Source organism: Diadema antillarum, unplaced genomic scaffold (assembly GCF_040938485.1).
Source record: "Diadema antillarum isolate AM-2024a unplaced genomic scaffold, OU_Dant_1.0 seq00000486_RagTag, whole genome shotgun sequence".
NCBI classification, from domain to species: Eukaryota; Metazoa; Echinodermata; class Echinoidea; order Diadematoida; family Diadematidae; genus Diadema; species Diadema antillarum.
In genome coordinates this window covers 453,478-478,988 of record NW_027271449.1, presented here as the reverse complement: position 1 = coordinate 478,988, position 25,511 = coordinate 453,478, and the positions used below count along the sequence as shown (strand labels likewise).

Below are 25,511 nucleotides of genomic sequence, written 5' to 3'. Positions count from 1 at the left end.
CAGTCTGCTTGAATTTAAATCTCTTCTGGGCAAGAGCTCGTAAGATGTTGGCGATGTTGCGACAGTCATCTGCATTTGATAAAGAAAATATATATATATATAAAAAATAAATTGCACAGAATTATGACAAGCATCATACTCAACTGTCGGCTGGTGACTGACTTTAACTGAGCTTACAATGCATCTAGATTCTATGCAGAAAACAGTCAGTTACTATAGCTAGGCAGTGAAACATCAACGTTGTCCATAATTTTGCTTGTGTAAAGCATCTTCACACACTATCAATGGATATTCCTGCTTATTCATTCATTTGTCAATTTGTTCATTCATTCATTTTTCTAATTCATTCTGTTATTCTTTACTTGTTGGTAATCATTATTTTTACCATTATTTTTGTGAACCCGTTCGTTACAGGAACCTGGTATACAAGGTTTCCAAAATGTAGACGAGAGTGTCTACATTCATGGCATAAATTCATGTCTATTTGTTTTATGCTGCTCAGAAAATGGCTTTGATTGAAAAATTAGAGTTTCCTTTATCAATGTCTGTTTTTTTTTTTCTGGATGAAAACTGCATGTATTACACTATTATTTGTCTTTTTTCTAGTATAGTGTGTATCAGTTTTGCTATAAAATTCATATGAAGATGCGCATAGCAATCACGGTAGATTTTGGCTTTCACTGACCCCATTCAGGTGCCTCTTTTGCGTTTAACAAAAGAGTTTGTGAGCCCATCAGCGCAGGCTCTATTCATACCTTGTGCCAGACTGATATTTTTATTGTTTGATGGCACATGTAGCTGACCATAGAAAAGGGGATACATGTACAGATTGACTGCTTTTGCACAGGCAGATTAACATTTCTGTTTTCTGTCGGCCTGCAAAAAGAATCTTGTTTGAGGGCATTAAAAGGCTCTCAGAGAATTGTGGGAGGAGTGGGTCAACATATTCTAGTGGATCTTCATTCACCAATGCCACTGTGATGTCTTCCAACGTGCTCTAGGTGCAGTTTCTCCAACATCTGCATCATCCCCTTGGGGAAATGACCAGTCACCACTGCAAAGGACTGTATGGATGAAGAGATACCACATTCAATTTAAACATGTTACAACAGTGGACAAGGCCTTTCTATTCTTTTGAATTTACTTACCTTGAATAATTTGTTGCAAAAAAAAAGAAGAAAAGATTCTAACACATCCTGATGCATTAATGAGTATCTTATCATAGATTAGATCTGTCCTGACCTTTGAAATGGTTAAAAGAAAGATGTTCCATTTCCATTCCATTTATTCACATTTGAATCAATTAACAACTGTGACATACATACAAACAATTGGCATTACACACGCCATTTTGAACATCAATGAAAAAGTCCAACATTGAATACCAGTAAGTCAAAGTAAATTCGAAGGCAAAGTCAGTTTAAGTCAAACCATTTTCTTCAATCCTGACTGAGTCAAGGTAAGCATGGCTGGCTGTAAAATGTACATAATTTTCCAATATGGCAGTACTTGTATCTTATAGTGGTTAATGTGAGTGTTTTTTTTTTTTTAAAGATGTTATATAAAAATTGTACCTACGTACCTTTTTTATGTTGATCCACTGTCGGAAATATGATCCATACGGAATCTCAAAATAGCCACACTGACTTGGTAACCTAGGATTCCAAAGAGAAACAATTATCAAAGAGAGGTTTGCCTGGGGTCAGACAGTGCCTCGATAACAAAGTTAAACAAGTTAAAAATCAAAGCAAAGTCGACAATAGCTGATCAAAATTTTTAATTTGACGATTGTCTTATGTCTGAGGAATCAGGTTAACAAGGACTAACTGATAATTGATCATCATGCTACCATACCAATGATTACATGAACTAAGTGTGAGTGTCTTAATAAGACATCTTCCCCTTGAAGTATAACAAATCTTGCAACAGTATTTCTGCCTGAGTGAACTCCCTAATACAAAATATCTTTCCATCTCATACAAATTCCACCTATTTTGCATACTGGTAAGTTGAAGGTATTCTCAACACATTAAACATGTCAAACATGTCAAATGATTAGAGCAACAACAATAAATCTGATTATGAAATAGGGCCTACTGCCTCACACTACCATCTGGTAGACAAAAATTAGACACTATAATACATGCAACAGTAAAATTATGATGCACGATACAGTCAAATTTGTCTATAGCGGCCACACAAAGGGAGACCAAAAAAAGCGGCTGTTTTAGACTGGTGGCTGCTATAGACAGGTTATGCAACATGCTTTTTCTCTCAGAGGGAATTGTCTTTAGCGGTCGTACATGACGGGTGGTTGCTAAGACAGATTTGACTGCAACTTGGCAAACACAAACAATATGCATAATGAGACATTTTCGGGAGTAATTGTAAAACACTAAGAATAAGCATGAAACTCACATCGTTTTAAGATCCCAATCCCCACACGTGACAAATATAGACTTCACAGCAGGATCCAGTAGTCCCTCACGCAACATCCAGTCATTCAGGAGCTTGAAACATGAGACAAACAGTTCATTTTTTGATTATCCTTCTTGATAAAACTACATGTATGCACTAGCCTAAAATATTGATATTCTAATCAGGCACACACTGAATTAAAAACAAACAAACTAACAAAACAAACAACAACAAACAACAACAAATGGAAGCCAATTCAAGTGTAAAATCGGAAGTGAATGGCTTCTATGCCTTACACAATCTCTTTTCAGTGACTATAAAACATTTCAGTGCAGCCTGAAGAAGATTACTTGTTATGTACAATGTATAAGGGGGTGTCTTGAGACAATACACTGGCATGTTCTGTTATGAAACATAATATAATGTAAAATGAGAAATGTCTACACATTCTCTTATTAGGGGGGGGGGGAAAAAACATTAGCCACATGACATATTGCAAGACCGTATTATCACTGCTGAGGGGGTGCAAATACCATTGTCCTTTTCACAGCAGGGATGCTTTCCACATCTTTATAAATACCATATTAAACAACTTTTGATGAAAACTTGGAGTACAAAACAAGAGGGTTTGATTGCCTTGGTACAAGTACATATGGAAAGTTGCAAGAAAACAAGTACACTTGTACATTGTAAGTTATGAACTCAGAATCTCCATATCAGTCGAATGTAAATGCAATTCTTAAGTTATAATAAAATCCATGTTTACTATGTCTGTAAGTAGCAGATATTAGTCTGTGATAGTGAATTCAGTTTAGGACCTAATGCTTTTTAACATTCACATAATTTCACAATTGGCAAGTGCTACACACTTTACACACGGACAGCCTATTTGCACACCTACAATCAAAAGAAAAACATTTACAATCCTCCTTAAAGGACAAGTTCACCTTCATAAACATAAGGATTGAGAGAGTGCAGCAATATTAGAAGAACACATTAGTGAAAGTTCGAGGAAAATTGGACAATCGATGCAAAAGTTATGAATTTTTAAATTTTTTGTGTTGGAACTGCTGGATGAGGAGACTACTAATTCTCATGATGTCATATGAGTACAACAGTATAAAGAAAATGTAAAGAAAATTCGACATATTTTCACTTTTTTCGCATAATAAAAGAGCACTTGACTTGCCTCTTTCTAAAGGCAATGGGAATAATATTACCCATAACATATGTCAGTAACGAGTCAAGGGAATGTGTACTTTTTTCAAAAGATGAAATTTTGTGAAATTCTCTTTATATTTTCCTATATTGTTGTATGCATGTGACATCATACACTGCAGTAGTCTTCTCATCCAGCGGTGACTGCACAAAAACTTCAAAAATTCATAACTTTTGAACGGATTGTCCGATTTTCCTCGAACTTTCAATGATGTGTTTTACTAATATTGCTACATTCTCTCAATCCTTATACAATGTATTAATGATGGCGAACTTGTCCTTTAAGCAAAATTCTCTTTGAAAGCAATTTGTGATCCAAGCATTCAATGTCACAGACATGAAGATATCCATACAAATACCACAATGTACATCTACAGAATATGATTCAATACCAACTTGATAACTCACTTTTAATGTCTCTGCAAAAGTTGGTTGACCTTTAACCATTTCTGGTGTTATGCCTGTCAACTGGTAAATGTCAAATGGCAGGAGAGAGAGTGAGAGAGAGAGAGGGAGAGAGATAACAAGAGACTGAACAGATTAGATTGATATCAATATCCTCTCCTAGACAATTGTGACAATGGCAGTTAACAGCGAACTTCTACATGTATTGAATTACTGACGAAATTTTCCCTCTCTTTTGTCCCCATTTCTGACAACATTTAGATGGGGGAGGGGGGGGGGGGGGTGAGGAACTCTAGTACAATGTATGTAACCAGAGTTCTTTCAATGGGTACCAACAGGTATAGATATGTACAGCAGGGAGAAACAGTAGAATTCTGAAAATGGAAACAACAAACCAGACACTTAATGAAGACAGTGTACACTACAGGTATTTTCTTTTACTGCTGGCCTCTGAGTACGTACACTTTGATTGCACTTGCATTTTCTACAAATATACATCAATCTTTGCATAGATCTACACGTGATGTAGATGCATCCACATGTTTCGTGTGCATACATCATTTAATGACCATCCAATATGGAAACTTTCTAAACTCTTCGCGAGGAGAGACAATGTTAAGAGATTTCTATCATTTTTGTTAAAAAGTTGACAATAATAGTTGCTTCCCAACGCAATATATCTCTGATGACACAATTTATTATCTACCTCTGTGCAGAAATCTCCAACGCCATGAACTTGTGGCTCCACGTACTGGTGAAATGTTGACTCTGTCTCAAATGTTTTCCCACTCACTTTCAGCACTGGCAACTCTATGACTTCCTGAGATGGCGGGGATGAAAGATTGACAATATAACATGTAAATGGATAAGTACATTATATGTACTTATCCATTATATTGTACAAGGTGTGCCTTTTCATGTTTCTGTGAGGCAGATTCATGTAACATGCCTGCATGCACACATACACGCTAGCTCTTTATAAATTTATCAAATGGTTTTTGCAGTATGAAATTGCAGGAACAGCCATGTTCTGCAAAATTGATATTTGATATCTAGAAGAAAAATCATTTGATATTGTATGTCCCAGTACCAGACACTTTTATGAAAAAAAATGACCTGATGAAAGTACTGTCTACTTTACACTACGCATACATTGTATTAAACAATAAATTATATAACGTAGGTTCTTATTTTCAATTCAATTTATAATTTCATTCTAACTTTGGCTGTAGGCAAGTACATGTCCTTGGAAAGTACACTTGTATTTTGAGGAGATATTGGTATTTTTAAACAAAGTAAGAGCTTGTTGTCAAGCAAGCTTGAAATGATGCAGCATTCTAATGAGACAAAGAAGGTGACTGTAGACTGAAAGATCAATTTAAAAAAAAAGCCTTCCATGAAAGACAAAAGAAAATTAGTATAAAATTCACTCATCACTCTCATTTTCAGGACAAGCCTTAGTGGTACTATAACTCTTGATGTTGACCTGACATGCTAATCAACATGATCACAAGAAACAAGATGATCACAGTACTTAATAAGATACTGACACATAAAAGAGCTTAAAATCACCCCGATGCTGATATTTAAACTAAAAACAAATTTGGTCACGCAGATGACACCATTCATCAATTTACAAATTAAGGATAAAAACAAAACAAACAAAAATAGAGAGAAATATAATACCTGTGGATGTATCTTCTCATTCTCTAAGCACGTAGCCTCAAAATCTAGCACAAGGAAATAGTCGTAGTCCTGGGCAACAATATTCCTGTCTCTCCTGAGGCCGGAAGATGCCATTACTGCAGTCTTCCTATCATCACTTGCCAAGAACGATGGATGGAGGAACTTCTGATGGGATGTGGAAAGTTGTCGGCTTAGATCTGTTGTCCTTGGTTCACAACACCGCCCTCTCTGGTAGGTGTAGCTTATAAGGTGTTTGAAAGAGGAGATGGACCGCCAGCCTTTCATTTGAGTACCCTACCATGCATTCAGCTATGACTGGTTGAAAAGAAAAAGATAAAGGTCAATCCAAGTCAGTATCATATCAGTACAATGTATATCCAATGCTGTAAAACATGATATATTCGCGGCATGAAATTTTCGCGAATTGGAGCTGACGGCCTTTTTCGCAGCATGAAATTTTTGCGAATTGCCACTGGGCTTCAATGCATACAGTGTAGACAAGAACTTTCACATGTATTTTAATTTTGCGAATCTCGGCGCTCGCGACATTCGCAAAATTACAATGCACACGAATATTCCTTGTTTTACGGTATTAAAGAACTTCTTTGTTCTCTTCCTCCTCCTTCAGATTAAAGGGGCTGTACAGTACTGGTTGAGGTGGGGATTCAGGTTTATAACATTTCTAAGTGAGATAATGAGAAACCTCTTATGAAATATGAAAGAGCATGTAATTTTAAGAAGGATTCAATGTTTATTTGATGAAAATTGGTTTTCAAATGGCTGAGATTTATCCAAAAAAAGTGATAATAATAAAAGGCGACAGGCCACGCCTTTTATTAGGATCTCTTTGTTTCGCCTTGTTTTTGGATATCTCAGCCATTTCAAAACCGATTTTCATCAAATAAACTTTTCATACCCCTTAGAATTGCATGCTCTTTTACATCTCATAGAGTGGTTTCTGAATATCTCACAGAATGTTAAAAGCTAAATCCTCACCTCAAACCAGAACTGTACAGTCCCTTTAAGCTTTGTCCTTTCTTTCTAAATGTTCTTTCTTGGACTCAAAGATATGGAAAATTGATTTTTGAGGATCTCTATGACATCCTGGTTTGTTGAGAAGGTTGAAAAAACATTGTAGTAGGTAGACCATCTACATAGGACCTACATACATATAGGTTTGAGTCATCAGAAAAAAATAACCATGATCATTCAAACTTTCGCACACTGAGCTCTTTTCATACCTTAAATATAAGTTAATGGATAAACAGAATATTTAATCTAGGTGCCACAGTGCCATAAACCTTGAAGAATAATTTTTAACTTGCACATCGCTGTTTTTATTCTACTAAAACAGAAATGCTAGTGTTGATCATTATTGTGTCACTGCATCATAGTAGGCTTACTATAAAACACTACTATTTACTTCAGTACTTTAATAACCCCTCGGTACTCCTTGTACACAGTCATACTGTGGGAGCGCCCTGAGTTGAAAGAGTGCTGCCACTAAACGCTGGAAGACAACCCCAAATTTTCGCGGCTCTATAAGTTACGTATTTCACCAGCAAAAGGCTTACTTTTACACCCTACATACGTCTCTTATGTAATTCATACTTGCCGTTCACTTGCACACTTTGAAACTGACCCTACGGTCTTGAAAAGACGTTATTCTACGAGTCCATCTCTATTCTCCCGTTCCTCCCTTCATTTTTCAAAACAACCTTTGCAAAGGCACATAGCGCATTGCCGTTATGAGTATGCATGAAAGGCGCAATGTTTTTCGCCTTTGGACAAGGCCCTTTCGCTCTCACGCTGTCGTGCTCGGCTGGGATATCACTTCTTCATTCGCCCAGTAAGCAACGCAATACAGCAAGAAGGCCTTGTGATAAGGCTACATTGCACTCCGGTTAGCACATGCACACAGGTTTCAAATCCGTCGTATGGAGCAGTTGTCATTCTCACAGATTCCTCTTGTTGACTGGATCATTTAAAGTCTCCAATATTTACAGAAAGGGACTACTGGAGGAGCAAAACGTACCCAGGCAAGTGTAATATCAACAATTGGACCAAATCTGTAAGTATTCAAATTGAAGAAATTTTGAGTGCTTAAGTTGGAGTTTACCTGCGAATCTACCCTCTACCGTGACTCAATATCCTTCCCTACACAGCCCGAACGCCGGCTGTGTTTCGCAGTTAAATTTACTTCTGAACAGTACTATTTTAGTATTTATGCTATGCTATGCTAGCTACTGACTGTCCTTGGAATACTGTACTGTCACACTCACATTGCAGTCACATTCACACAGCACATCCAATCCTAAATATACACAGCCCAGCATGGCGTCTGGTCGGGCTAATCCAATCCCACTTTGCCTAAGTAAAATTACAATACAAAAAAACAAGAAAAAAAGAGGCATGTTCAACTCAAAATACAAGGCCAAGGGCAGGCATAGTCTATATTTTTATTTATCCTCTCTCATGACCACCATCTCATATGCCACTGACATTATACATACGTAGCTTGTCTATCTATCAGTGAGGTAAAGTTGATTAGCATAACGATCACGGGAGTTAGTAGAATTCTAATGTTATTGTTATTATACATTGTAGTATTGCATCAATTTGTAGCTGCATGCCGACTTGTACTTTACTCGCTACATAAATAGTTACGAATGGGACTACAGGGCACCGCGATTGTACGCAGTTCTACGGCACGGGTCGCGCTATAACACGAACTGTTGACTGTACAATAATAGGCTACACCAACACAAATAAAATGTAGGCAGGCAGTGAACAGTCACTCCATAACGGGTGCCAGGATTGTCTATCTACAGACTTACGTATTTCACATCTATCGTTGAACTGTAATCACTCGGGATGCATGTAAAAATCTGAAGATATCCTCAACCTCGAAAAAGACAACAACAGCAAAGCAAAAGGGTTCACTCGGCCCCGTTTTTTGTGCATGCAATGAAACGTAAATAAATGTAATGCGGAAGTACAAACTGCGCATGCTTGATGTGGGTCAGGGATCGGATCGGATTTTTAGGAACAGCGCAAGGGGAACAGATAGGGATCCTCTGCCGTGCTAGGATAGGAGCTATGAGAGGTACACTTGCTGTACACACAGAACACGTACAGGTACTAGGTAAGGTACGTAACTGCAGTACGGGAATACTGCGGGGAACTTTATGTGAACGGCAGCCCACACGTCACAGAAAGTGATACTGACGTTTAATTTACTGTGTGCAAGAAAACATGGATCGGCTTGTGATAGAGCCAGGATATCTAGCCGTAATTCCTCATCCGAACCGAGGCTGCTGGTCAGTATATTAGTAATTTGACTGTATTTTTATGTAAGCATGTCATTGCCTGTCGAACGAGTCCCTCACTAAGCAGGCGAATTGATGCCAATGGCAAATGCTACAGGCGCAGCGCGCAGGCCATGCTATTATAGCCTGATGACGTCAATTTTTGACATTAACAGCTTTAAAAACAGAGGAGAGGAGATTGTAAAGTAAAATACATTTTGCAGGAAGTTTAAAGTGAGAAAAGTTGGAAGTTTTTTGATTGACAAAATACAATGTACTAGACTATGCCCACAATTTCAAAGGAGAAAATGCAAGATGTAATTGTTACGATGTAGGCCTAGTGAAGAGTGGTCTAAATTTACTTGTATTTGTAACGTTAGATTTCTAACCTAGAGTCCATTAGAGACAGGCCTATTATAAGTATAAATGTACAACTAATTTAAGTTTTGTTAATACAATTTGAAAGCAGCACTGTGTTTGAAATAAGACATTCCACAGCACAGATATCAGGTATAAATTAGTAGTGTACGAGATGAAATGTGGCATAGCACCATCATGACTAGCCCCGGAGACCGCGCCGCCAGGCGCGGTCCTGGCGGCTTCCCCGCAGTTTCGCTTATGTTAGTTCGATAAGTACACGTGTATTCTGTGCGCTTGTGCAAGTGATTGTGAATTCTGTGAACATCGGTGAGCTGCTTATAAGACATCATTTTGTGCATCACAAGCAATGAAATGCATCAAACAGTCGCCGATGATAGTCATTTAGGTTTCATCGACCCATGTAAGTATTCCTAGTAGTTTCTGTTGAAAAATTAAGGAAATATAGCGCCGCAAAGGCACCCGTTTGTTCAACATGAAGATCTTTTATGGGAGCACGGCGCAGCCGCCACCTGCGTAGCCGCCACACGCAGGTGTGGCGGCTGTCGCAGTTACATCATGACCTAACCCCGGCGCAGGGCGATGTACATGGTACGTATTGGGGTCGCTGCTGCGGTTACATCATGACCATGTCACTCCCTGTCGATGTGCAGTATAAAAATGTGTAACGTTATTCTTGTGGAAATGTTTCAGAGCTAGATTCTATATTGACCGAAAGATCGGTCTGTAACGTTTGTATCTGGTCGTCGGGGATATGTTCCGCGGAGACTGTGTCTGGCTTCATGGATCACCTCCTATACGGAGCTGAGGAGAGCCGACAAAGTCAAAAAATGATAAAAGACTCCTCCTGACAGACAAATTTTTTCTGTCTAGATTCTATACTGTAAAAGTGGTTATTTTCTACGAGAGTAATTTTTCGCACTTGGCCGGGTAGGCCCCCTATAATGATTTCTGCATGTTTTCAAGTCCATGCTATCAAAACATTAGATTAGATAGTGTTGCATAATTAATATATCACAAGAAAAAAATATTTATGTACTTTTATTTTCGCGCCAGTTTCTGGTAGCGCAAAATGCGCAAAAATTTCCTTACTGCGAAAAAATTCCCACTTGTACAATATAGGGCCTGCAAACTGACTGTAGGCCAAACCCAAAGTTCGATCGGCGTGGAAAGAGGTGATGATATCAAAATTTGAGGCAGAAATGCTTGATGTATTAAACAACGGTGATCAGTGGTCTGAGAGAGTGGGCAGCTTAAAGAAATGGAGGACACATGAAGGATGTGTGATGTGAGTGTGTGTGTGTGTGTGTGAATGTGTGTATGCATGCCCTAGTATTCATCTTAGCGCGAGTGTACTGTGTAGTTCCTGTGCAGTCCGTGGAGGAATGGTTCGGGCAGCACAACTTGTCTGTGAATGGATGAAAATTGAAAACGAGTATAAAAGCAGTTGTGCAATGCAAATTCAGGAACCCAACAATGCATGTGATTCTGTGCCGCTTAGCGCCAAAAAAAAAAAAAAAAAATTGTGTGAAAATATCATTTAGTGATTTACAGCATGCTAACTACTGTAATTGACCTGCAATATGGCAATGCCACTTACAGTATAGTGTCATTAGAGTAGAACAATGGGAGTGCAACAAACCTTCTACACCTTGTACACAGTTGTACATACACATAATCAGGCATCATGTGTTCAGTGGTATCTCTTGGTTACAAAAAGTATTGAGCTATAAAGAAGTCTGAGAAAAAGTCAAAACAGCATGAATAAAAAAAAAGAGAGTACATGCTTTAGTTCTATATGAACTGTCTACTACATTTGAAAATAAATCATGTCTTTATATTGCCAATAAAAGTATTATTTTTGTATTCAAAATTATTTATGTATTCAATACAATGTATTAAATACATTGTATGTGGGACTAACTATTAGACTAAATACTAATGGGTTCGAGCCCATGCGAAGCCCGACACATTTGCCCCTACAGCAAGACACTTTGTCCGCATTGCTGCCTTCCACCCAAGAGTATAATGGGTACCCGGTAGGATGAGAATGTTTATATGTTGGTTGATCAGTTGTATGTGCGCACCTGTAAAATGGCTGCGACTGGCTGGAATGCTCCCCAGGGAGTGGAGAGTGAGCACTGTTAGTGCTGGTTGGAAAAAATGTATCCAGTGACCGGGTTAATAATAGTCTGCAAAGCACATCAATGCGCTCTGGCTAACTTATTAAAGTGTTTGTGTGCTCTGTTGTTGTTGATTTTTTTTGTGATTGTCATTCTTTCTGTCCTATGGATTAAAAATAAAGGCCAACTTTTTCATTCTCAATCAAATACCCCCTGCCTTTTTTATTCTTTCACCTTATTGAAGGGATGAAACGCTGCTAGAAAGTGAAGTACATTGTAGATCTGACGGGACTTGTATTTTCTGCATGGATTGTGAAATGTGCACTGTCTTTCTTTGTAGATGTTGATTTTTCCCAATCATTTGCAAGTCTGTAGTCCTCCGCTGTAGAACACTGTACACTCTTGTTCTCTAGAAGATGCATGCAGTTAGACAACTGGCTTGCCGTCACTACTTGTATTACTGACTTTGTAGTTTTAGTCACATTACATAACCCATGTGTGTCCTCATACCCTGTTTTTTCATTCCAAGATATTTTAAAGGTAATGCATACACTTGATGAGAATGCGTGTATGCAAATGATGCTACATAAATGCTGTTTAGCATCATCATAATTTTACTGGAAATGGTACACATCAATACTTCTATCACTAGTGATGGTGATAAAAAATTGTATTCCACCATTTACAATGGTACATAAAATGATCTGCAAATCATGGAAGGCTTTTTTCAGTGTATGCATCTTTGAATGACACATTAACAAGTGACTTCTTCATTGAGCATGTTTATGTCTTATGATAATGATGTCATCATTTTAAAGGAAGAGATTGGAGATTGGACTTGATATACTTTTTAAAGCATTCCAATCACAACAGAATCTTTCTGAGTGTTATTACCAATGAAAAAAAAAAACAACAACAACAACTGAGAAATTTGATGCCAGTGCACATCTGATGAAATATACCTTGTCACACCTTGAATTTCTGAAAAGCCAGAACAAAAAAGTCATCAGTTGTCAATAAAGTTTCAATGTCAAGAACAACAATCTCGGAACAGACTTTTACAAAATAATGATAGAATTGAGAACACAACATTCAAGTTAAAAAATGTATCCTATCCAAATGATGTGAAATTTGCTGATGATTAGGTTTCATCTTTCAGTCCTGGCACTGTGACATCACATTTCAGTGTCATGTTTTGTTAATTTGACAAGGATATCAGTGGCTTATCTTTATATAAAACTTTCATCCCTTTTTATGTTTTCCTGTTTCTCCGCCCATCAGCGTTGAATGGTGGCTCTGAGAGTCACACCCACTGGGTTGACACCCTGACTGTTGTTTCCAACCAAATGCTTCGTGCTTCATCGCAGTCCTCTATTTTGCTTGCTGCCTACTCGTCTGTGGCCCCAGCCTGCCTGCCTGCCTGCCTGCTTGCTCACACCCACTCCCCAGTCCTTGCATGCGGCACCGTGGTGGCCCAACTCCACCCGCCGCCGGTGTAGTGAAGCCCCCGAATTCTTCCGTCGGATATTAACGGGGCGAAAGGTCGAGGGGGGAAAAGCCGAGAAAATGGACTCCTTCCTGGCTGCAGCCGATGACCTCGATCGCGTGTTAGATGAGTTCGAGCAAAATGAAGGTAGGCTTTGGCATAACCTCAACATGGCAGATGAGTTTAGAATGCTTCAGTTTACTAGTATTCTCCGATGCTCAGTGCCTTTTTCATTCAATTTCTTGGGTGCCAGTAGCAGAGAGAGAGAGTGTGTGTGTATACTACTGTGTGTGCATATGGGTAATTCCGTGAAGTTGGGGCACAAAGTGTTACATTTTAGCATAACTCAATACTAATTATGCTATACATATATTCTTTATAGGCTTTACATTTGTATTGAGACCATACATTTTCCTGGAAATTTTGTGCCATTCAGACTCAATTTTGATGAAGTTATTTTAAAAAAATGTAACGGTGTCCTGTAGCATCGTGACGTGTCCATGTAGCATCGTGATAGTTAAAATCTGGTCCTAATAGACAAATTTATGCAATTAGCTTGACCAAAATTTGATATAATATGCATAATTACTATATTAGTCAGATAGCTAAATATCTTAACTCTATTTTCCACAGTTTTACTTTTACAAGAAAATTACACAATGTGTCACTATGCTACACGGTGTCCACCAAATGTAACAAAAAAGGACACCGCGTAGCATCGTGATACATTTTGTAATTTTCTTTTAAAATGAAAACTGTGTACAGGAAATTTGAGATATTTAGCTATCTGACTAATCTAGTGAATATGCATATTGCATCAAATTTTGGTCACGCTAATTGCCATAATTTGTCTCTTAGGACCAAATGTTAAAATTTCACGATGCTACATGGACACGTCACGATGCTACAGGACACCGTTACATATTGTTTAATAACTTCATCAAAATTGAGTCTGAATGGCACAAAATTTCCAGGAAAATGTGTGGCCTCAATGCAAATGTAAAGCCTACAAACAATAAATGTATAGCATAATTAATATTGAGTTATGCTGAAATGTATTTTTCAAATATCACGATGCTACATGGACACTGCCCCAACTTCATGGAATTACCCATATGCAATGTACATATTGCAGTTTATTCTTGTGAAGAAAGGAGAACAAACAAGCGCTCTAATAGGAGTCAGTCATTTGATGTGAACACAATTCACCAGACTAACTTAAACGTGGGGCCTACCCTGCAACAACTGTGGGAAAATACACCTGTTCGATTCTGGAAGATATAAATTGAGGAATATCTCTTCCATTACAATTTTTTTTTCTATTTTGCTCTGTCTCGCTCTCTCCTTCTAAACTTGAATAAAAAAATGCAAAGCCTTTTTATGCAGCAATTCTCATATGAAAGGAGGGCATTGATGTATAAAGTATTTCTATTTAAAGGAGAAAATACATGGAATGAGGTAGCAAAAGAATTACTGAGCATTACCGCATTCTCAGTCTCATTCTCAAGAAGAGTAATATACACTTAGTGTGGAAATGATAGTAATGTATATGTCTTGAAATGCAGGTGATTTTTATATGTTGTCTTACGTTGTGACTTTGAGGTCACCACTTCAATATTCCCTTGACTTGATAAAGTTCTAAAGATTAAAACATTTTTCAAACCGTTGTTGCCTATTAAAATGCCACAAATATTCGATGTTTTTCATGAAGTGTTCCTAAACCAAATTATTTTTTTTTTAAATTTGTACACATACTAACACATTCTATCTTTTATAATTGAAGAATTGAAGAGAGAAGTATTAAAGTCTAATACCATGCACCCAATCAAGAAGAAGGAGATGTGATATCTCAAAAATAGTGACAAAATTAAGAAAAAGACACCTAGAACATATTGTTATGATAGCCCTGTGACAAAGACCTAGTCATTTTGTCATCACACAGGAATCAAAAGTTTTTAATAGTGCTGTGTCTGCCTGTTAAGCAGAGATGGTCATGTACGCTGTCTTTTCATTTAATTTAACCACCTTTTGATAAATACAAGTATAAGTCCATACAAAGAGAGCAATTTGAAAGCTTCTCACTAGTTTGATGTTTTGCATGTTTTGAGTCTGTAGACTTCGGAGGACTCTTTTCGGTATTAAAAAGATAAGAAAAGAAATGATGCCTTTTACTTGAATATGAGTAAAAATGTTATCAACTCGTATAAAAACCTCCATGACAGAATATGAGTTGTCAATACAGTGTACTCCCATTAAAACAAACAGTATTTTAACAAAACTTTCTTACAACAAAGTTGAAATTTGGTTCCAAAATTAATATACAGCACTGTACCTGATATATACTTCATTTGTTCAGATAATGAAATTTTGATATTTATCAAGTACGCAAACTGCCAATCCCCAGGTCTTAAATATTTGATGAGGGGACTCTCTTACATGTATATGAATACACTTCGACTCTTCTACAATACCATATCGGGCTGACAGTTTCTATTGTTGACATTTGAGTAATGAGAGTGGTATGCTACTCTGTGAAATAGTGACCGTGGTTTATGAAACATAAAAGCAGTTTTGCACTTTGGTTGCACTATTGATTTTGAATTTGAATATAAACGGATGTCTTTGATGGCCGTCAGTATACTTCCACTTCAGCTTTCATGATGGCTGTAGAATCAAAAGTATACAAGTGAATGGGAGGAGAGGTCTATGTGTAGTATGAGTACATACAGTTAAGTACCTTGCTGTTAAGAGAAACCACCTCATTGTTTCAGTTTCAGTTTGTTTTATTTCTTCTCTTGTATGAAAGAAGTCATTATGACAAAATCAAATATTTTCACGTGAAAATATTGAAGCAAGAGTACTCATAAGTATAGATCTGTGACATGAATAATATACATCCAGCCATACTGTACCTGATTTTCATGATATACAACAGTGTATTAAAGGGCTCATATAGTTTTGGTTGAGACCTAACTTCAGGTTTGTAACATTTTTTGGTGAAATAATGAGATCAATGAAATGTGAAAGAGCATGCAATTCCAAGAGCGATTCAATGTTTATTTGATAAAAATTGGTTTTGAAATGGCTGAAATGTTCAAAACAGAGCGATCCTAATAAAAGGTAGGACCCACCTTGAATTAAGATTGCTTTGATTTTACTTTGTTTTGGGATGTCTCAGCCATTCAAAAGCTGATTCTCATCATATAAACTTTGAATTCTTCTAAGAATTCAAAGTTGATATGATATGCTCTGTATAATTGTAATGAGAAACCAATGGTACATACATATGCTCTGTATTATTTCATAAGTGGTTTTCTTGGTATCTTGCAGAAAGTTAAAAGCCCAATCCTCATCTCCATCAATACTATACTATCCCTTTAATATGGAATAGGTGGAGAAGACCATTAGTGATAAGTAATTGGTTTGACGTGGATAATGGCCTCTGGGCATTATGCTTTGTTATACTTCTCCCTATTTTCAACTGAAGTAACAAGACACATACTCACATTATTACCTCCGCCAAGGTTGACTTGATATCTACTTTTTAAAGTTATTTGTACGTTACCGTTACCGTTGGTTTGTGTGTTTGTTCGTTCGTTTGTTCGTTCGTTAGTTAGTTAGTTAGTTTGTCTGTGTGCATAATAACTCAAAAAGTAGTTAACAGATTGGGATGAAACTTGCAGGAAAGGTTGAGAATGACACAAGTACCTAACGATTAACTTTTGGTAGTGATCCGAGAATTTGGGGGAATTTATAAAGGATTGTTGGTATTTTGACAGGTACAACGTTGTACAAATGAACTTAGGAGTTCAGGCTGCGCGTATTTGAGGTTTGCATGCGCGCACTTAAGTGTGTGCTCTAGTTTCTGCTAGGGCGAGGTGCGCCGTGCAGCTGAGGGTTTATGACGTAACAAAGGCTTCTATATTGGGAAATCGGGCAACTTTCAGCACACTATAAACACTTTCAGCATGGTGCCTATCATACGTATGGGTGGAAATCACTGATATCTCTATGGAAGAACAAGATCAGTGGTGGAAATGAGCTGCATGCTTGGCGGAGGTCTGCGCTCTCAGAGTACTTTTCTAGTTATACATGTATTCATGAACTTCAAGTATACTACATTTAAGTCATTTGACCAAGGAGGACAACACAAGGGGAATCCATAACAATACAGAAACGAAAAAAAGGGACAAGGAAGGGGATTCCCAAAGAAAAAAAAAGTTGAGAGACGAGAAGATAAACCTCAGTATGCAGTGTTTAGGAGTCTAGAAACATAAAGAAATCAAAATCAATAAATTTTCCCCCAGAAGTGTCACAGTGAACCAATAGTTATGTTGGGGGGGGGGGGGGGGAGGGGTGAAATCAATTGGTGAGGAAATTTCTAATTCGAAAGATACACATATTGCTTGTCAAAGATATATTTTTTTTGTTTGTTTGTTTGTTTTTTTTTGTTTGTTTTTTTTTTTTGTAGGTTAAACATTGTAGAGAAGAACTGCATCTGAGATCATCAGTCAATGCGTTCCAGATCAGGACCATGATGATACAAATTACAATGTAGACTTTTGAGCTATGATGAGTGTCAAGGATTTTCCAAATACTAATCTTTTGCATGATGGGTAGGATATGAATGAATGCTAAACTTTGAGGTAGATAGATCTGTAAACATTTCAGGGAGCTGATTCCCATGAACGTGATTTTTTTTAATTATTATTATTTTTTTTCATGGGGGGAGGGAGGAATTGATGAAATCGTGTAGGCCTTCAGAGACAATGACTAATTGGCATTGTCCTGATGTTCCTATGAAATTTTCATTTTGTTCACCTACAATGTACACTGTAACTGCCTTTCTAGACTCATATTAGAATTTCAGCATGTTTTGTATACTTATGTAGGTTTGAAATGATTTAGAAAACTTTGATAAGAATGACAATATTGGATGAAATCAAAGAGAAATGTTCAACCAATATCAAAAGTTTTTAGAGCACAAGATGGACCGGAATAGAGGGAATACCCAGTGCTGTAAGGAGACCCACCAGTAAACACTATTAGTATTGACAGACTGTGTATAAAACAATTCATCACAAGAAATTGTGTATTGAATACCCTTGTGCATGGATGGATGAAGTACAAGTACAGTATGACAGGGTGCCTAAAATTAGAACACAGTATACAGTCTGTAATTACCATTATGTGCAGTATTAGGGTCAAAGGGTACCGTAAAGTTCCGTGTATAAGACGCACCCGTGTATAAGACGCACCCCTAATTTCGGACCTAAAATTAAAAAAAAAAAAAAACACGAAAATGTCCACGCAAATATTGCGTGTGTCATACATATTATTTCAGCTCAAAATTTCCCTAGAATGCAGCATGTATTTGCTCTATTTTTCGTTTCCTTTTATATTTTCTTTTAACGGTATTCATCGGACATCAACAAAATATGGAAGACGCAAAATGCGAGACTTGTCTCGGTACTCACTTGCTATTGTTTCGCCTTTCAATCATGGTACATGTGTCATGCATATCGTACTCATGAGTGTACAGTACGATCTTTGCTGTCATACATAGCAGAGGGTGTCTCGCTTATTGACGCATGTCAGACTGGAAGGTTCATTACGAAAAATAAGAAAAACATCAACAAGTGTAGCAGAGGGATCATACGGCAAGACGTACGGTGCGTACGGTAATTACACTCATGCACTGTTACCAGTAACATGTGTGTCTCTTGTACCATGCTTGTATGCACAGTGCTAGCCTTTTGCAAAAGGCAGCTCGCTATAATTTCAGCACACGCTCACAGAGAGCAATGGACTTGCACACACAGCGCGCAACGGGCAAGCGCGCTTCGATCCGATCGCTGTGTGCACGCGAGTCCATTGCAAAAGCCTCTCTGCAGCTGCTGCCTTTGCCAAAGGCTTGCATGCTAGCTAGCTAGCTAGCTACAGTGTAGCTATGGTATCCTAGCTGGCTTCGCACTCGTGAAATAAAGAGCAAACGAACGACATAGATATGCATGCATGCTTCACACATCGTTCATATTTACGGTGACATAGTGTCGATCCTACTCCGTATTTTACAGCTTTTGTCTATGGCCATATTGATACTAGCACATTGATAAGTTTTACGGTACCCGGTATCGGTAATTTAGTAATGATACCTGTACATCGCGTATTCCAGCTACTAGGTTGGCTGTTGGTAGCTTGGTAGACTGACATCGGTAGCATGTACAGCAGTGCTGTTACAGCTGTTGTCTATGGCCAGATTGATACATCGTTACTGCACAAGGCCGATGTAAGTTTATCTCGTATTTGCAGCTTTTGTGTGTGTCCAGATTGAAAGATCGCTCTTTTATCCGCAAGTTTTAGTGATTGCTTACCTTCCAAACGTCGATGGGCATACATGGCCCCAAGTTGGCCTTATAAAATTGGGTGTACATGACAGATTTTTTTTCCGTGATTCGACTGTACCCGTGTATACGACGCACCCCCGATTTTCAACGTTTTCCGACGAAAAAATAGTGCGTCTTATACACGGAACTTTACGGTATTCAAAGTCAAATTCTTGGCAGTTGTCTTATTTACCCAAGTTGTAGGTCGAATGATTTTCAAAGTTTTATGGACCATGTCCATTTACATTTTGTTGACATGGACTACACATATTTTCTTTACTTGGCAATTTGAGGTAATGTATACATTGGTAAAATGCAGCTCAATGCACACATGAATATGTGACTCTGACACCCAGAGGCATTCAATTGGCATAACACCATTTTTTTTTCTCCATTCTGAAGTATAATGAGGTGTATTGGATCATTCCTGCAGTATTTTCCTATCAATACAGCAGGAATTCAACCCAGAGTGTACCCTGTAAACAAATGTTGTTTTAAAGTTCACTTTGCATCTCAAAGAATGCTTGAGAAATCTCTAAAAGTCATCAGCCAACCATCCAAACCCGTGATCCAGTGAGCCGAAAACATGAGGGATGTTCACTGGCGCGGACCTGGCTATTAAGATTTCAGACTCCTCTCCCCGCAAGATGCAGAGGAAATCCCAATTAGTCTGTTTTGCACCCTATGAATGAGATGTGGTAGTGAGAGAAGGAAGTCATGGTTTAGGCTTTATGGAAAGAACCATTATCTCCAGAGGAAGAAAAGAACCCAAATCTCTAAATCTCTAAGACAAGATCTGAGCTTCACTGTGTCTGTTGTAAAGAAGGGTAATTAGGATTCTTTACCCCCTGAATAAGACTGTGTTCAAGGCATACGGATACAGTGCACTGCATAAATTTCTTTTCACCTATTGCATTCTGCTGCATTGAAAAACTGGACCTCACTTTCTCTGTAGTATGCATATAATACTGCAGTGAATGCGTTGGGACCATTGCCAAGTGCTGGATAGTGGTGCATAATGGGTGTAGAAAGATTAGTTTGGCAAGACTGTGTTGTGTAGCAGATGTCTGGGCCTCGTGATATGCCTGACGTACCCACTGACTGTACAACTACAACTGTAACTCCCCAGGCTGTGAATTTCCTGCAGCGGCATTGTGAAACCTGATCAAAACATCCATTGTGAGTTCCCTGTATACTAACTACATACTGTAGTACGCCATATATACTATATTGATGGAAAAATGAGCAAAGAAAATGGGATTCCATTGGAATTCTTTGCTCATTTTTCCACTATGATACAAATTATATTCATATCTGGTCAGTTTCCTTCTGTTTGCATTTCCTGCTGGAATCACATTTTCTTTGCTCATTTTTCCACTAATATGTTATAATACAGCTGCACTACATGTATTAAAAATACGTATTTGGCAAGTCAAATTTTTCGCGAATCGAGACTTCCTGACATTTTTGCGAGCGCTTTAACAGTTTGTGAACATGGAGTACAGCAATGGATGGAAAAATTGTTACCGTATCAGTCACTTTGTTTTTCGGATGAAATGTGCTTGTTTATAAATGCACACATTAGGCACGTCAAGACTTACGCCAACTACACTTGTACTAAACAGTATCATTACACACCTTGTTTTTGTGTACTGTGTACCAGTATGTGTATGTGTGCATGTTGCATTCATATCCAGATGAGAGTATAATATTTTTGCGTGTTGTTGAATATATGAATAGCACCCATCTCACAAACTTCACAAAAATAGCGTAAACCCCTGCAAATTATGTGCGATATTGACATGGCATACAACTGCTTGCATACAGTGTTAAGCACACATACATGTACCACAGGGCCGGCGGAGGGTTTCCAAAAGTGGGGGGGGGGGGGGGGGGGGGAGGACACTTCTGGGTTTAATGAGCTAACAAGCAAAAAAAAAAAATGTCTTCAGCTCATCTGTCCACTTCCACTTCTGGGTTTCTTCAGCAGGCAAGCAAAAAAAAAGGGTCTTCAGCGTAAAAACATAACCTTACCACGCTCACACTTGAAGATCTCTATCTATTTCTTTGTAGTGCCATTTCAGGGTTAGAAAAATAGTGGGGGGGGGGGGGGGCCAAAAGTGATGACACCTCATGTATTCCTTTATATGGTGCACAAATCTGTTCCGCCGGCCATGCTACCAGTATGTGCATGATGCATAAATTTGTCTTTATGGCACAGGTCAAAAGACTGCATAATTGCCCCAGTCTTTATCTTGTCCCATTGTACTTCATCAAGCTCCACCTTAAATTGTGTAAAAGAAGGTCAGTGACATTACACATCTCTGCCTGGTACAGCATTGTGCAGACCGTATTAGGGGTCACTTAACTTCAGATATTTGGAGTGACAAGGAATGTTTGCACAACATTTGTCAATAGCTGTCTGTTTACCCATCATGCTCAATGGAAGCGACTTCCAATGTCAGTGGCTATTGGACTACGGGTATGGCAGCCTATTAATTTGTGGGCATAGCATACGATATGTACTCAGTATACACTTGTATGCCTATCAAACTGGATTTTTTTTTTTCTCCATTTGCTCTTTAGTATACATGTACAGGACTGTACCGGTACACAATATATAATTTATTAACTGTTTGGAAAGCATGCTGTGAGAATACTTAACCATTAGGCCCAGACATGGCTTTATGGTTTATGTGGGCAGAAATTTATTCCTTGGGGGTAAGAACATACTGTTCAGTGTTCTGGGAATACACTCAATTAAGCAGAATTTTAATACCCAGATGAGGGAGCTTTTTTATTTTTAGAATTGAAATTCAATGATCTAGTGCTCTCTTTGGATCAGCAAATACAGTGTGTATTTGGTAAAACTTAATAGAAAGTAACAAAAATAAGTTTTCTAAGAAATGTGAATGGCAAAATAGTAGTATTTGTCTCTTCTTGTGTCATAGTCATGTTTCTACATGACTTCTGTCATGTCCTACTATGGGACGATGTAATTTGAGTACAAACTGTAGTTTAGTAGGGGGCACTATGTCCATATCATTTTGCAGTTTGTAGGCTTATAGCTGTTTACACTACATTGTATACATAGGGTCCTAGTGTATCAAGGGCTGCTGTTTGAAGTGAGGATATCATGTGCAAATTTTAAGATGGGGAGAGTGTGTTGGTAAAGTGTACCTTAAAGGGATCATATAGTTTTGGTTGAGACCTTATTTCTAGTTTCTAATAATATTTGGTGAGATAATGAGAAACCTCTTATGAAATATGAAAGAGCATGTAATTTCATGAGGAATTCAACGTTTATTTGATGAAAATTGGTTTTGAAATGGCTGAGATACAACTGTATCAAAAACAGCGCAATTCTAATAAGTGTGGGACCCACACTTTATTACGATCGCTTTGTTTTACTTTGTTTTTGGATGTTTCAGTCATTCCAAACCCGATTTTCATCAAATCAACTTTGAATTCCTCTTAAAATGGTATGCTCTGTACTATTTCATAAGTGTTTTCTTGGTATCTCAGAAAAAGTTAAAAGCCCAATTCTCATCTCCACCAATACTTTACCATCCTTTTAATAGTATTGCATTATGGACAAATGTACCCAAAAGACAAAGTATGTTAAATGAAAAAAGCATTTACCTGGTATTAGTACACCTAGTGCCAGCAGATTGTGATTTCATATAGCTGCAAGTTACCTTTGATTTTTTTTTTTCTCTTCAGTATGTAACTCTGCAAATTCTATGTCAGGTCAATGCTGTGGCAAATTGAAGTTTGTGCCCAAAACCTAGTCCAGTTGCAGTCACAGCTTTCTTCAAGTAATGGAATATGCAGTGCAGCTGCTCTCCGTCCGCAGTTCCTTCTTCAATTTCCTGCGTTCCTGTCGCAAGTGGCATGGTGCTCAAATGACATTTTGGCAGAAAGGCTTGCAGAATTTCGTGGGATACAACCTCTGTACCCCACAATTTTTTGTGAGTCTGTGACACAACTCCCATAGCTACAATGTGTCCCAGATTTTTATCATGGGTAGACCTTCTGACATGACATATTGTATGGTCGATGTGAAGGGCTATACATGTTCACATTCTTTTAGCGTTCACAGTAAGATTTACTCAAAGAACATGTGTAGTTGGTCAACTACACTGTATAGTAATTAGTAGAAAACTTCAAGACCATGTAGAGGTTTGGATATCCTGGCTGCTATAAAGGGGTAGAAATACATTGTAATGTAAGTTCGCCTGCTTTCTTCGCCGTGGCCATGACACCGAGTCAAACCTACCACAGATCATGTGTGTCCACATAATACTCAAGTGTGGTTCACGGGTATTCATAATGTCGATAATATGTTGGATGATAGGAATATCTCTGGTTCACGACATTGTCCCTGTCTTATTTACCCAACTTTCAAACTGGGAATAATCTAATAAGATGGCTTTCATTTTGTTCATGTTAATAAAGGTACTGCTTACCATTGGGAGCAGTGATATAAAAATGTTGGAGTTATCACATTTGATGCATTGTAGGTCAGTTGTATCACAAAACATCCTACCATATAGAAATTTTGCAATAAAGGCGAAATGTAAGGAGATGTATCCCTATTTTTCTCAATAAACCATAACTGTAGACGATTTATTCTAGGAACAATTTTTCTATTGCTCACATTTTGTATCTTTAACAATACTTAACATCGTTGTTTCTATCCCTAACTCACATTTAAGAACTATTCTGAAGCACAAAAGCTGGGTTTCCATTTCATTTGCAAATAGTAAATAATGCCTTTAAGGACCACTTTGAATTGAAAGGAAAATTAAAGTTTTACAAGTTATACTCATAAAAGGCTGCTGATTCTTAACTTTGATATCCAAATAAATTTTAACAAAAAGCCTGCAGCATTAAAGGGTCAAGTTTTATCTGAAACTTTACCTTCACAGGGTTTAAAGGTACATAATTGTAAAACATCCTATATGTGGTGTCTTTTTGTTCCTTTTTTTCCACTTTATGGGATATTCCCTTTCTTGCATCCAGTGGTACAGTTTACACATGTACACGAGTACACTGTCTATATTGTAGCATAGTGAAAGTCAGAATGTGTCTTTGCTCTCTGACGGGTCACATGATAATCAAATTACTTTGAGGTCTTGTGCTGTTTGAATTATGGTATGAATGCCTCCTGTCCATTTTTTTTTTTGTTCCATTTCCTGCACTTTCTGGCATTATCTTCCTGCTTTTGCCAAGAGGGAACATGTCAACATTTCCTTGAATTGTCCTTGGCTGGCTTTGTTCATAATACAAATAATAATGTTAGAGGTACACAATAATGCCACTTTACAGTACATATGTACATCCCACCAGTATGTGGTCACACATTTTAGAAAAGAAAAAGGAAAAGTATGCATTCAATGGTCTGAACATGGTAGATTAATTTGTGCACCCACTTGCAAATGTAGAAGGGTTCCCATGACAACATCAGATATTCTCTGATACTACAGTGTCACTTTAGCTATCCTAGGCTCCAGCAACAATTATTTATGGTGATACAGAGTACTCAGTAGCAGTGACTCACATTTCACGGGGAGCAGAAATTCACTACCCAGCAGTCTTATTAAAATTTGCATCTAATTGACATCAATGTTTTTTTTTTCTTCTTCATATTGCACTGTAACAGATGAATTAGAGTATTGATACCATGAATTCATGTACACATGTGTATTGAGCATAACAATCAATGTTGTGTTTTTTAAAGGCCACAGGGAAATGTCTCAAGAGGATACAGACATTGGTAGAACTTCTTTTGTGCTGTATTTATAAAATGTGCATAGATTTGAATGCATTGCGATAATGGTTTTAATCTGGCCAGACATCAAACCACTCTCATACATGTACATGTGCACTACCAGTGTATGCATGTTTTTTGTTAAAACCAAGGCGCAAGGCCACTATCCTACTGTACATGTGTGAGAGCGATACTTGGTTGGCTTCTTTTCATTGTCACCCTATAAATGCAGTATGCATAACATTGGATGTAGACAGGGGCACATCAGTAGCAGCCACTACCAGATATTCAGTTGATACAATGTGTTTGTTTTCAAGACATATGACCATT

General features: G+C 37.8%; 2 protein-coding genes across 2 annotated transcripts in view; one reads left to right on the top strand and one right to left on the bottom strand.

Moving 5' to 3' along the window:
* Positions 1-959: 959 nt before the first annotated feature.
* On the bottom strand, positions 960-8,665 carry LOC139733656 (ERI1 exoribonuclease 3-like). Its single transcript, XM_071644469.1, has 7 exons — positions 8,565-8,665; positions 5,728-5,968; positions 4,748-4,861; positions 4,045-4,104; positions 2,419-2,510; positions 1,583-1,655; positions 960-1,064 (listed from the first exon to the last, which is right to left on the bottom strand). The coding sequence occupies exons 2-7, from the start codon at positions 5,839-5,841 to the stop codon at positions 960-962; spliced, it is 558 nt and encodes a 185-aa protein (XP_071500570.1). The 5' UTR covers positions 5,842-5,968; positions 8,565-8,665.
* A 4,408-nt stretch (positions 8,666-13,073) lies between these two features.
* LOC139733684 (uncharacterized) overlaps positions 13,074-25,511 on the top strand; it is a 56,158-nt gene continuing 43,720 nt past the window's right edge. Inside the window, exon 1 of the mRNA XM_071644497.1 lies at positions 13,074-13,169. Coding sequence (XP_071500598.1) covers positions 13,103-13,169 — 67 coding nt within the window. The 5' untranslated portion in view covers positions 13,074-13,102. The remainder of the gene's footprint in view (positions 13,170-25,511) is intronic.

Bases quoted from the DNA above. Each gene is read 5' to 3' on its own strand.
- LOC139733656 (XM_071644469.1), bottom strand. From the start codon at position 5,841: ATGGCATCTTCCGGCCTCAGGAGAGACAGGAATATTGTTGCCCAGGAC. The intron at 4,862-5,727 runs GTATTATATTTC...CCGCCATCTCAG, and splicing joins ATGAGAAGATACATCCACAG to GAAGTCATAGAGTTGCCAGT. The intron at 1,065-1,582 runs GTACGTAGGTAC...TCATCCATACAG, and splicing joins AGTGGATCAACATAAAAAAG to TCCTTTGCAGTGGTGACTGG.